At 32.6% G+C, this 13,677-nt stretch overlaps 1 protein-coding gene across 1 annotated transcript; it reads left to right on the top strand.

Moving 5' to 3' along the window:
- Positions 1 to 885: 885 nt before the first annotated feature.
- Positions 886 to 6,895, top strand: LOC115977584 (elongation factor 1-gamma-like; the record flags this gene model as incomplete). Its single annotated transcript, XM_031099513.1, has 8 exons — positions 886 to 1,007; positions 1,170 to 1,215; positions 2,940 to 3,089; positions 3,179 to 3,239; positions 3,335 to 3,387; positions 3,467 to 3,568; positions 3,825 to 4,341; positions 6,261 to 6,895. Coding segments are annotated over 8 exons (1,431 nt in total), but the record flags the coding sequence as incomplete, so codon positions are not given.
- Positions 6,896 to 13,677: the final 6,782 nt, after the last annotated feature.

Genomic DNA, 13,677 nt, shown 5'->3' with positions numbered 1-13,677 from the left:
TTATAAGAGTTACCTCCAAATTCTCCGGACCCCTCGACATTAGGAACAGTTATTAAACAGATAACCGTTCCACACATGTTATATAAGGATTCTTCGATAAGAAGGTAAGGCAGTAAGATATTTTTATTCAAGAAATTACTCCCTTCTTACAGAGAATTCCGAGTTCACTAACTTCACCATCGGAGGACTTTTGACTGGTCCCCACCGGTCTCCTCTGATTCAGTGTTCTTGTTTATAGGATACAGCCCAAAGATCATCAGCGCTTGAGACTTATCAACCTACTGATATCCAAGGAACTATCAAAAATTATTCACACTTGACATTTCTTGTAACTAATAGGTTGGAAATTAGGGTTCAATTTAGAATATGTTTAGGAATCTAATATTCATAAGACCTAAACAACAATGTTAAGAAATAAGGAAAGGTAGAATTCAAATCACAAACATAGGATAACACAAATAATATCATATTATTATTATTATTATTTGACATCACTTCAACCCCCAAAATTATATACTTTTGAATTCATTGATGTTGTGGAACCATTAATAAATGAATTTATTCCAAGTACATGAACAAATTAAATCTTAATTTATTTAAGTGAAATTACATTCATTTGGGATTTAACATAGATTGAAGATTTAATATATTTTCAACACCATGAGGTGTAGTTCCTCATTTTTTTTTTCCCTAAATTTAAAATTTTAATTTATTATTTTTAAATAAAAAAAATCTTAGTTTGACCCATCTTTAAATTATAGAATGTAAAATATAGTAATTTTTCAACAATGATCGAAGAAAATAGGAACCAAATAGGCCCGTGGGCTTCCCCATTATCGGGCAGAACACCCAAATGCAAAACAACATACCCGTTTTTTTTTTTAATATCTTTTTTGTTTTTTTCTCTCTGTACAAAACCCTAATTTGGTTCTCATCCTATTCTCACACTCAATCTCGGCTATACTCTGCTCTCGGAAGAACGCTCTCTCACGCTTCACACTCTTCAGGTCTCTCTTTCTCTCTTTTTCTCTGCATAAATTCTGTTTGTTTCTGCGGAAAATAATTGCATCGGAAACCTTCGATTTTCAGGGAATGTTTTTTCTTTGAATCAAATTCGTTATTCAAGGTTTCATTTTTATGTTTGTATTTCATCTATTTTTGGTTGTCAGATCTGAGATCGGAGCGGAACGTTTTTTCCGTGAAGCCATGGCTCTGGTGAGTCTCAATTCTATGCATGTAATCTGTGATTGGTTTTGAATCTGAAAGCACTAGACTTTTATAGAATATCTGACTAATTATCAAATGGGTCACAAGTTTTGATTGCTTTGCATATTCTGCTTCGTGTTTGATGTGGAATTTCAATTGTTGAAGTTCTTAAAGTTTTGCATTTCAGATATTCAAAAAGTTTATTTGAAAAAATATACAATCAAAACTATTTCTTTTTGGTTCCTTATCAAAAGAATGAGGTTTGATTTGTATTTTTTAATATTTGAAATTATTTAGTTGTCTGACCCATTTTAGGACTTAGAATACTGAATTTGATGATGTTTCTGACATGCAATGAGATCTGGCTTAAATGGCACTAAATCCTCTGGTTGTTTCCTTGTCCCAAAAGAATGTGTGGATAGTGGGTGTGTTTTTAACTTACCAATTTTAAAAAAATGACTTGAGATAGAATAGAAGGGAGGAAAAGAATACATGTTGCTGACCCTAACTAATCTGTTGAGGATTCATTGCAGACCCCAAAAAATTGGGCTTGTTGTTGTTGTTGTTATTGTTGTTGTATTTGTTTGTGCTAGCACACCAAATCCTCTGGTTCTTTTAGTAAAGGGCGGAGGGAGACTGTCCTAATTGTGGTATTTTTTACTTTGAGTACAATCAACATTCTATATCTTGGTTTCTATAGAATTGTATCACTTATAGGGGTGACCTTTACCCAGGGACGGACACAGGATTTTAAGCTAGTGGGGGCCGGAGTATAAAGAAAAAAAAAACTCTAAATAGACATCCGTATAGTATTAAAAAATTATAAATACACAAAATTGTTATTTCTAAATACAATAAGATGCAATCATATACCAACAAAGACAAAAACAAAAACAAAATAATGTTTTTTTGCTAGGATTTTATTTTTATTTTTGAAGTTAGAGCATTCATAGTGATGGTTCTAAAAATTTTAGCTTTTAGTAACTCAAAAAGTTACTTTATCTATTTTACTACCTCACTTTGCAATACACCCAATATCAAATATTCTATTTTTTTTTATCACTTCATTTAAAATAATGTAAACAACTCATTAAAATAATGAGGAAGAGAGAGAATATGAGTTTTTTAATTGAAGGAAGAGATATAATCTTAATAAAATATTGTATTTTATTTTTAACAACTTGCTAAAATCAACTGGTATATATACCAGTTTACTATAGTTGCAAAAAATTTAGCATTAGCTTCTCCAATAACACGATTTTTTTGTTCTTTGGTGGTAAAATAGTTGGGGAGAAGGGGGGCAACTACAAAAATGAAATTTAGAATAACTAAAAAAAAAAATTTGGACCTAGGAGGGGCCCACCCCTTGGGCCCCCACCTGGGTCCGTCCCTGCCCTTACTGATGAAAAGATGAGGGAGAGTCAATTGAGATGGTTTGGTCATTGATGCACTAGGGAGAATGAGAAAAAGGGACGTCAATTAAGGAAGTAACGTATAATGTGTTGAATAGAATGATTTTTTTTTTTTTTGAATTTAATTTAATTTTTTAAAATTTTTAAAGATTGCATTGGATGGTGATAATTGTGGCCATCCCTCATTTGTATGTATGCAACTAGAGGAAACCGGCATTGAATCTATTAACCCATCACATTTTATTAGTTTTTGTTTATTTTTGGATTGAATGTATCTGGTGATTTTCCTTTGCTAATGGGGCTGTATCATCAATATTGCAGATTTTTCATGCTGGGAAGAAAAATAAAAATTCTTACAAGACACTCATCGCTGCGGAGTACAGTGGTGTGAAAGTTGAACTGGCCCCAAATTTTGAGATGGGTGTCAGTAACAAAACTCCTGAGTTTCTCAAGATGAACCCTATTGGGAAGGTCTATATAGTGGAATGTTCGGTAATCTATAGTGGTATTTGTATGTTAGTTTAGTAAAAGTTTTATTAATAAATCTGTTTTTCTTGTAGATTCCTGTGTTGGAAACTCCTGATGGTCCCATCTTTGAGAGCAATGCTATAGCACGTTATGGTAAGACTGACTCCCCCCCCCCCACTCACTCATTAATTTTGGGGATCCTCTGAAGGTGGTTGTATTGAAACTTATTTTTTTATCTGTTGTTGCAGTTACTCGTCTGAAGGCTGACAATCCTCTCTATGGTTCTTCTCTTATTGATTATGTAAGACATTTATTACTACTGATAATGCTGTGTTTGTGTTTGTGTTATATTTCTCATTGTTATGTGCTTGAATTTTCAGGCCCACATTGAGCAGTGGATTGATTTTGCATCACTGGAAATTGATGCTCATCTTCTGTCATGGTATAGACCAAGAATGGGACGTGCAGTATACCTTCCTCCGGTGAGTTACATCTTATATTTTATTAAGGGAATTGTTCTATTTCCTTTTGACATCTAAAGGTTGACCAAGCTTTATGGAAGACTCAGATAAAGTATAAAAGGCAAGAAATGACAAATTTTTTTTCCTTGATATAGAATCAAAATTAATGCAGGCTATATGTATATTCAACTTAAAAATCTAAGTTTTCATAATCTGCTAATAACTATGCAGTATGCACTGCCCTTATTTGATGTGTACAATGTGTATTTGTGTGAAGGCTGAGGAACAAGCTATTACTTCATTGAAGCGAGCGCTTGATGCTTTAAATGCTCATCTTGCTTCAAACACTTTCCTGGTTGGGCATTCCATGACCCTGGCTGACATTATTACAACTTGCAATTTATATATGGGCTTCACCCACCTTATGACTAAGAGCTTTACATCTGAGTTCCCTCATGTGGAAAGATACTTCTGGACCATGGTGAATCAACCAAATTTCAAGAAGATTCTGGGAGAGGTGAAACAGGCTGAGTCTGTCATTCCTATCGCAAAGAAGCCATCTCAGCCAAAAGAATCTGCAAAACCAAAACCAAAGCCTAAGGATGAACCCAAAAAAGAAGCCAAAAAGGAGGAGCCAGCGAAGCCCAAACCAGAAGCTGGTGAGGAAGAGGAGGCTCCAAAGCCCAAACCTAAGAATCCTCTTGATCTGCTTCCCCCAAGTAAGATGATACTGGATGACTGGAAGAGGCTGTACTCAAACACTAAGACCAACTTCCGTGAGGTTGCTATTAAAGGTATAATAATCTCTTCTTTTGTCATCTTTGTTTGTTGATGACATATGGGCATTGGTAGTTTGCATTTAATCTGTCCTTTAGCTTTAGTTCTCTATCTGTTACTTTTCTCAAAAAGTTCCCTTGAAGTTGTCATTTGCTATATTTTAAATGTTTTCTTGAACAGTTAAAAAGGAGGTGTGTTTGGATTACACTAGTTGAAGAAATTGACTGGCTTATATACTAATGCTCTGTTTGTTTCGCTGGAAAATCTTCTATAAAGATAGTTTTCCACATTTTCTAGTGTTTGGTAGCATAAAAAAAAATTAGTTAACGGAAAACTATCTTTAGTCAACAGAAAATTCTTATAAAAATAAGGCTTATTTTCTATAGGTGGTTTTCCAAAAAAAAAAAAAAATGGAAAACAATCTCTCTCACACAGTGCATAGCTCTTATAAATATTATCTTCTTTTGACCTAGGAAAAAATATTTTCTTTCGCTCATTCAGCCTTTCTCACAATAAACTCTCACTTTTTCTCCTTCCTTTGCTTTTTCTCTCTTCTCACACCCTCACTATCACCCCCTTTGGCCTCCTCTCTTCCCACAAATTTCTCTCTCTATCTACCTCTCCTCTTTTTTCTTCATATTTCTTCTCCCTTCTATAACACCATTCTTTAATAAGGTTTTTTTTTTTTTTCTCCTCACAGATCGGTCAACGGTTCTATAACAATTTTTGGTATATTTATTAAACTATTTGTACTGGATTAGTTTGCCAATAAAGCTATTTTGCCTATGTGGCATTTTGAACTATTTAAAATGGAACTTAAGGTTATAATGGTTATTTTGAATTATGAGAAGTATGATGTGTTTGTGTGTATATATATTATGTACGTTACTGTTCTTATACATGAGCAAGATGAGTATTTGAGATCATCAAAATTGGATAGCTAATTTTGATTGTATACCATCCGTTGTCAAAATTTTAGTTTGAAAACCAAATTCATTCTTGGGTTTTTTATTATTGTTATTTATTTATATTGATTACATTAGGTGGGTTTACACAATACACATATTATACATGTTTTAAATTATACAAGAAATGTTATAAAACTATGAATACCAAACACCAGAAAACATTCTCAAGCCCATTTTTAAGGTTGTTACCGAATATCGGAATATGAGATAGTTTTTCAGAAAATACTTTCTAAAAAATGAATCATTTTCCAGAAAATGTTAATGCTGAGACAAACAGAGCACCTATGTTTGGAGGGTTAGGTTTTTTTCTTGGGAAGACACCAATTGTGAAGTACTCGCTAAGGGTGTGATGGCGAGCTGGATGGCTATAGGAGTTACTTGTGGCTTAACCAAACTTGTTGGCTTTGCTGGATTCTAATCATATGCTAGTTTTTCAAGTCTTTTTATCTTAGTTTCTTACTTTCAAGATATGTTTGATCTTGTAGCAAACTCCAACAATCCAGGCAACCTTTTTTGATTTCTTGATTTTACTTCCCATTGGCTCAGATGTTGAAATGCGAACATGAAAATCTCCACCTAACTTATCATCAGAAGAGAGTTGTTGTAGATTTCTAAGCGTTCCGTGGTAAATTAAACACCCATTATTATAGGAAATGGTAGAGAAAGCAAATCAAACAAAATCTTTGTTGTTTGATTTTTTTTTTCATTCATGGTATCTGAGGAGGTAGTCTTGAGTTCAAACTCGATATCCACTTTATCCTCCCATTTAAAATGTTAAAAATCCTACATGTTAGACACCACTTATTAAGAGAAGCTGCCACATTTTAGAGGGAGTATAGTATAATTTGTTATAAATGTTACCACCTTGGCTAAAAGGGGGTATGTTTCTCCATATGATCTTGTTCTCTACATTATATGACACTTGCAGCATGAACAAATTCTTCATCCTCTTTTCATGTTTGTTGCAGGGTTTTGGGACATGTACGATCCTGAGGGATACTCTCTCTGGTTCTGTGATTACAAGTACAATGATGAGAATACTGTTTCCTTTGTAACACTAAACAAGGTCGGTGGATTTCTTCAGAGAATGGATCTAGCACGCAAATATGCTTTTGGAAAGATGCTTGTGATCGGTTCAGAGCCACCATTCAAGGTGAAGGGGCTGTGGCTTTTCCGTGGGCAAGAGATACCGCAATTTGTGCTTGATGAGTGCTATGACATGGAGCTATATGAGTGGAAGAAGGTTGATATCACAGATGAAGAGCAAAAGGAACGCGTAAGTCAGATGATTGAAGATTACGAACCTTTCGAGGGCCAGCCTCTTTTGGACGCCAAGTGCTTCAAGTGAATGACCCCAATTAGTCCCTGGATTAAAAGTTGTTTTTTTGTGTGTGATTTTGCTGCTAGAGTTTTTATTGACGATTTCCTAAACAGACTAAGTTTAGTCTTTTTGTGTTTGAGTGGAGGTCTAGTATAATTTATAAGTTTGTTTCTACTGTTTCAAAATTTTAATATTCTATATGATAGAATCTTGTGTGTTAGATGAATGGTTGCTTGATGGTATGTAAAATTAAATTAAGAGTTGTCCACCTTTTTATACTAATGGTTTGTTATCAGATCAAGTGTTTTCTAATTTCTAATCTTGGTTTGCTGATTTAAGGTTGTTCATCTTTGATTCCAATCCTAATTTTAAGTTTCTAGTTTTAGAATAGTGATATTGTCTTATGTGTATCTTGCAATACTCAATAAAAATAAGAAGATTTCATCCAATACAGATTCTCTTTATTTACTACTCTATTTAATAATAACCTTGAAAAAAAATAAAATAAAACACTTAAAAGGGTTCCATAGTGGGTTTTGTCCCACGTTACCAAGTAGTTTGATATTAGTTTCATTAGTTTCTAATCTAGTTTCTTTTTTGTCAACTTATTTTACTATTCAGGTTTTTTTTTCCTACTATTTAAGGATTCTGCTGCACTTTTTGGTACAATTTATGGGTTTTATTGTATTATTTCAACTAATTTTTATTTTTATCTATGGTACTTTTAGTACAAAGTTTTCAGTTTCAGCAAAATAAATGGATTCTAGTTGCTTTTGAGATGGGCTTGGAATTTTTTTTATTTACATTAATTTATTTTTGGGTTTGGTGCAAGACTGCTCAAATGTTTCTCGCCATATCATATGCTTGGAAGTCTTAGAAACTACTACCAATTTTACCATAAAAGATAACACAACATTAGTTTGTAAGGCAAAAAATTGTAGTACCAATTTTACAGATGCTATAAAAGAATACATTTGTAGAGCAATCACATTTGTAGAATAACGTTACCAAACAGTCCCATAGTTTGTAAGGTAATCACATTTGTAGTATCCATAGCACCACACATGTTAAAAATGTTGGACCCAGACAGCACCACAAATGTCAAAAATGTTGGACTAAGACCAACCTAATCACACGATCCCTTTTAGAACTGGAAGACAATAGTCACAATGCTGAAAATATAGGTTCAGCACTGCCAAATAAGTAATTTAGACGAGACATATAGTTTTATCAGTATTGCACCAATGCTATCCTACACAATATTTTTTTATAACAAAATTTACGGTTATTGAAGTGATTGAGTGTAAGTAGTGGACACAATTGACACTCATAAATCACCACACATAATTGACCATTTTAACAATTGTTGATTTTTTGTGAAAAAAAAGGTGTTTGTATGACAAGCATTTATGAGTTTTACCTTTAGGCTTCGTTTGGTTGGGATGAAAATAGAAAGGATGGAAAAGGAGGTGAGGAAAATAGGGAAGAAAGTATTATTTTCCATTGTTTGGTTTAGGAGAGAAAACAAGAGGGAAAGAAAACAATGAAGAAAAAAATCACTCTGGGCCCACAAATATATAGGGGCTGTTTGGTAAGGTGTTTTGAACAACAATTCTCAGTATTTAAACAACATTACACATATTTTCACATAATTTTTCACTCACACGTATTTTCAAAAAATATAAACAATGTTACTAGAATAGCAAATAACTCCTATCCTCCCGATTTGGGAGGAAAACTGAGAAGAGAAGGGAGAGAAAGGATGAACCAAGTATTGAATTACACAAATACCCTCAAAAGTTGCCATCCAAATCAAGTGAGTCATCATTATTATTGCATTTGGGTACGGAACAAATTATTAATGTGTTTTGTTTTTTCTAAGCCTGGCTCAATGGGTAGAAAGGATGAAGGTGAAAGCTAGTGAATGCGCGTTATTTATTTATTTATTTTATGGAACAACGTGTTTTTTTTCATGAAACCTGGTTTACATATTTTATTTTTTAATTTGTGTTTGGGTTTTTTTTTAATGAAAAATAATTTGTGTAATTTAAAAAAAAAAAGTAGAGTTAATACTTATAAATTATAAATGTATTTAATATATTTGTAGGAAACACAATAAAAAATTATAATGTTTTAATAGTTTTATATAGTAGGGGCATGAGAGTAAATTTATTTGAATTACATGTTTTATCATCTCATTTTTTTTCTCAAACAAACAAATGAGTTTTCTATCTCTCTACTTTTTCATTCTTCCAACCAAATACATATGAGAGAAAACTAAATCTTTTACATCGTCTCACTTTTCTATCCCTTTCTCATTTTCTATCCTCCCACTTTTCCACCTCTCCAATCAATCAGACCCTTAGAGAGAGAGAGAGAGAGAGAGAGAGAGATGTAACCTCAAAATGCAAACTATTTGGTATCCCATAGTTTTGTTAGCTTATTTGCTAAATATGAGACAAAAAATTAAATTTTTTTTTTTTTTTAATTTTTGAGAATTTGAAATTAAAGCTAGGACAAGAAACAAAAAGCTAATAGCTAATAGCTTTTTGCCAAACACATAACCACAAGCCTTTTCATTTAAATTTTAACTTATCTTAATTTATGTTCAATTTTTTCAAAACCTTACATTTTCAAGTGCATACATACTTTAGCCAATTTTAAGCACGAAAAAAAAAAAAAAAAAAACCATATACAATTTCCGTGGGTTCCAGTTAGCTCAATTGGTAAAGTCTTTGATGATTGTATAAGAGATCTGGGGTTCAATCCCTACCTACACCAAAAACTGATTGGTATCTTAGTTTGATGATAAAAAACTATTATCAAGAGTGGACGCTATAGGTTGAAACTCTCTAAAAAAATATATATATATATACAATTTCCTTCTCAGATGCATATTCATGTACAATAAAGGGATGCTAGTTGCATGTACTCTGATTGCAAATTCAATAAAGGGACGTAAGAAGCTAGATGTTTAGTTCACAAATAATCTTTATTTTATTAAAAAACATAAAACATATTTCAAGTTTTAATTGCTTGTACCTTGCACTAAAAGTGGTTGTTGTACCTTGTGCTTTAAAAAATTTGTTTCCAGTTGCTTACGAAGTAGGAAGAACGGGAGAAATAGCCTCTTTTGCCTATTTTCTAGCACAAAAAACCTGTCCACACTAAAACCTCATGATTCAATCATCAACATCAAGGCAACAATCATAAAAAATCTAAGACTAAAAGCAAATTGAAAGAGGAAATTGAAGATGCATCTCAAAATTAAATTTAAGGCAAAAGAAAAAGAAAAAGAAAAGCTACATATTACCTATACAAATATTAGGCAATACATAGCTTTTATATATAAAAAAGGATAATGATAACAATTAAGGATGAGACTAAAGAGTTTGCATGAGATCCAAACCAAATTAAAACCAAATACCAAGGGCAACTCATAAAAAATAAAAGGAAAGGTAATACGTAAAAGAGTGTTCTTTCTTTGTATTTCTATATACAAAATGACCATTTGAAATATACATGAAATTCTAGTGTAAAAGAGTATTTCAATTTTGAACAACTAAAGACAAATATACAAACATGTAAGGAAGAAAATATAGAAAAGATTGAGTATTAAGAAATTTACCTATACTTATGCCTCAAAGTGAAATAAAGGAGGGGAAGAGAAGACATTTATTGATATTTTTTTTAAATCACATCTATTTTTTTTTTTTTTTTTAATTTTTGTGTGCAATTGGGTTGCAGTTTAGGAAAAATAAAGATATATATATATATATATATGTGTGTGTGTGTGTGCGTGTGTGTGTGTGTGTGGTAGTACCTAAATCTATGGATGAGAATTTATAGTATGAGTGTTTTTTTTTATTTTTTTTTATTTTTATAATTCAAAATAAAGAAGAAGGGAATTGAAAAATAAATAAATAAATAAATAAAACGTAAGAGTAAATTTTTCTCTAACTCGTCATTAACTGGCATTGGTGTGGTAGTTCATGACTAGCTTTTTTAGTTGTGTCATCGTAGCACCTTAGCTAGAAGATTCAGCTGCCACAATATGTGGAATTAGTGGAAGCAAGCAATGAGCTTTGTAAAAAAAGTTATGTATCAAGTAGAATATGAAGGATAAAGCTAGAGGGTTATTAACGCTATCAATCACCAGAGACCTTCTTACACGTTAGACCAGGTTTGGTCATGTTATACAAGAAACCTGTCATTTGTCAAGTACTCTACCAAACTGAAGTTTTAGGCCTTTTAAAAGGGGGTAATCAGCTAGCTCATTCATTTGCTAGAAGAACAGTTTAATTTGCAAATCTTAATATGTGGATATAAGATCTTTCACTAGATTTGGAAGATGTATTCTAAAATGATTTAGTTTATCAATAAATTAAATTTGCTTATCTTTTTTCTCAAAAAAAAGAAAAGAAAAGAAAAAAATACTACAACTAGGACGATTAACATGTGTTATTAACATGTGCATTGCATATGATCACTTGCTAAACCTTACTTAAGTGTGTGCTAGAAGCCTCGTAGTTTGATTGATTAGTACCTCATGATTTTATTATATATAGGAAAATAATAAGTTAATGAAGTAACTCATTAACAAGTTCAAGCTAACGAGATGTGTTAGGGTTAGACAATTTAACTAATGAAGTATTACTATGTGAGTCACTGAGTGTTGTTTTATTTTATAAAGTTATTCGTTATCAAATTATTTTTTTATTGGTATAGTTGTTAGTTTACATTGTTAATGATCGCATATTTAATATGCTCCCTTTCTGCCCCCATCTCCTTGTGTCACGCAATTCCTAGGGTGAAACTCATATTTAATTGATTTGATTATTTTATGGATCTATTTGACATAATTCTCAACCAAAAAAAAAAAAAAATTCAAATACCTACGTGTGGGAATATGTCCCACATTGGTTGTGTTGCATGGTGTGCGTGTCTTTATAACCAGCTCTGCGACTCTAGCTGCAGCTAGCAGTTATGAAGTTGGCTAACCAGCTCTGCGAAATGAATGGCTTGGATTTGCGCTTGGGGACAATGACAATGGAAAAATGAATGCGCTTGGATGATTGGATGATCCGTCAAAATGAAAAATCTGCGCTTGGATTTTTTCCATGATTGGAGTCAGGGACGAACCCAGGATTTCAAGCTGGGGGGGGGGGGGCCGGAGATAAACGAAAAAAAAAAATTCAAATACACATCCATATAGTCACTGGCGGAGCCAAGAAATTTTCTTAGGAGGAGCAAGTTAGTTATGCCTACATTATGTTAATAGGTTAAGCCTATGTTGGCTCAAAATGCAAAACACTCAAGTTAATTTGGCCCAAATTGTGGCCAAAATTAAATTACTTTATTTCATAAACTAACTTTAAGTAAACTTGTGCCTACATTTTTTTCACTGTACTAAATTTTTTGTACTTAGGTTAATAGGTTTGAACTTACCTTTTTACATTTTAGAGCTTTTCTAAGGAGTTACATCTAATGTTTCAGCATTTAGGATAAAAATTTGATTAATAGGTATGAAATTTTGAAGATTTATACAATAATTTTTGTTAAAAAAAGTGTGAACAATGAAGTGCAAATTACTATTTAAGTGCAATTAGATCAAATCAAACAATTAAACAATTATTTGTCCTCCTACTATTATCAGATATAAATAGATAATCTAATATTCTAATATAAACCACATTATTATATATTATATTATTATTATTATTATTATTATTAATTGTAGTGTACTGTGTAAAGAACATTAAAATCACCGAAACAAAAGTAATATACCTTATTATAAATAAAAAAATAAAGAAAGACAAAAGTATTATATGTGAAATGCTGTACAGCTGTACAGCACTTCATTACTCAGTCTAGAAGCTTTCTGGTCGGTCAAAGTGAACTGCTTCAACGGTTTTGGAGTCTTGCTGTGCTGAGTTTTCTTTTCTTTTCTTTTTTACATTTTATTTTTTTAAGGTTTTCATGGCTTTTGAAAACTACTGGACTGGCCGACTGGGGGGGCTGAGCTAAAAACCAAGGGGGGCCCAAGCTAAAAACCAAGGGATCCAAGCCTTTTTTTTGAAAATTTTACCTACTAATTTTTTTTTTTTTGGACCCGGGGGGGCCCGGGCCCCCTTTGGCCCCTTCCTGGGTCCGTCCCTGATTGGAGTGGAGTGGAGTGGTACTAATACTCCCCTTCGGTTGCTGTCAAAAACAAAAAAAAAAAAAAAAAAAAAAAAAAAAAATGAAATGCGCTGTGCTTACAAAAAAAACTTTTGGAAAATCAAAGTTATGGGCCCCACACAACCATATGAATCTCTCTGTCTGTCAGACTCTCAAAATCTCAGTCAAACCGATTTCCACCGAGTCAGCTCGGAATTCCAATATTATCGCACGACATATAGAATTTGTAAGAGATCATCATTTTACTGAATTCTATGTTTGATTATTTCAGCGGGATCTTTTTGGTTTTGGGTCGATTTCGATTTTGTAACTATGAAGTTATGCGATTTTGATTGGAAACTATGAATTTCTTTTCAGTAGTTATGTGCGTGGAATTGGTGTTGAGGCGAAATTAGATTACGAGAGCGTTTGGATTCGGCTGAAAAAAACTGCGCTTGCATTTTGTCTCTTTTTTTTTTTTTTTTTTTTTTTTTTTTTTTTCACACGTTTTGGAGCGTTTTGGGTGTTGTGGCTACTGTTCATGCACTGTTTAATAAACAGTAGCCGCAAACTTTGACTTTTCAAATTTTTTTGACCACTCACAGCATATCGTGTACTGTTTACGGACCCACAAATTTCACTTTTCAACAACTTTTTCATTAAAAATAGGTCCCACGATACTATTCACACATTTAAAAATTATTTCGCTACAGTATTTTTCAGTTTTCAGTTTCAGTTTTCAATTTTCAGCTGTATCCAAACGGACCTGTAGCATTTGCTAATTTGAACGGTTGACTTTTTCTAAAATGTCTCGCTTTTGAATCAGACGCGTTACTTTTCAATTCAATTCTTTTTAAAGGTTTCATTTTTATTATCGTTTTTGGTTTTTTGGTGTTCAGATCTGA

This window comes from Quercus lobata, chromosome 2 (genome assembly GCF_001633185.2).
Source record: "Quercus lobata isolate SW786 chromosome 2, ValleyOak3.0 Primary Assembly, whole genome shotgun sequence".
Taxonomy (NCBI): domain Eukaryota; kingdom Viridiplantae; phylum Streptophyta; class Magnoliopsida; order Fagales; family Fagaceae; genus Quercus; species Quercus lobata.
This window is presented reverse-complemented; position numbering and strand designations above follow the sequence as displayed.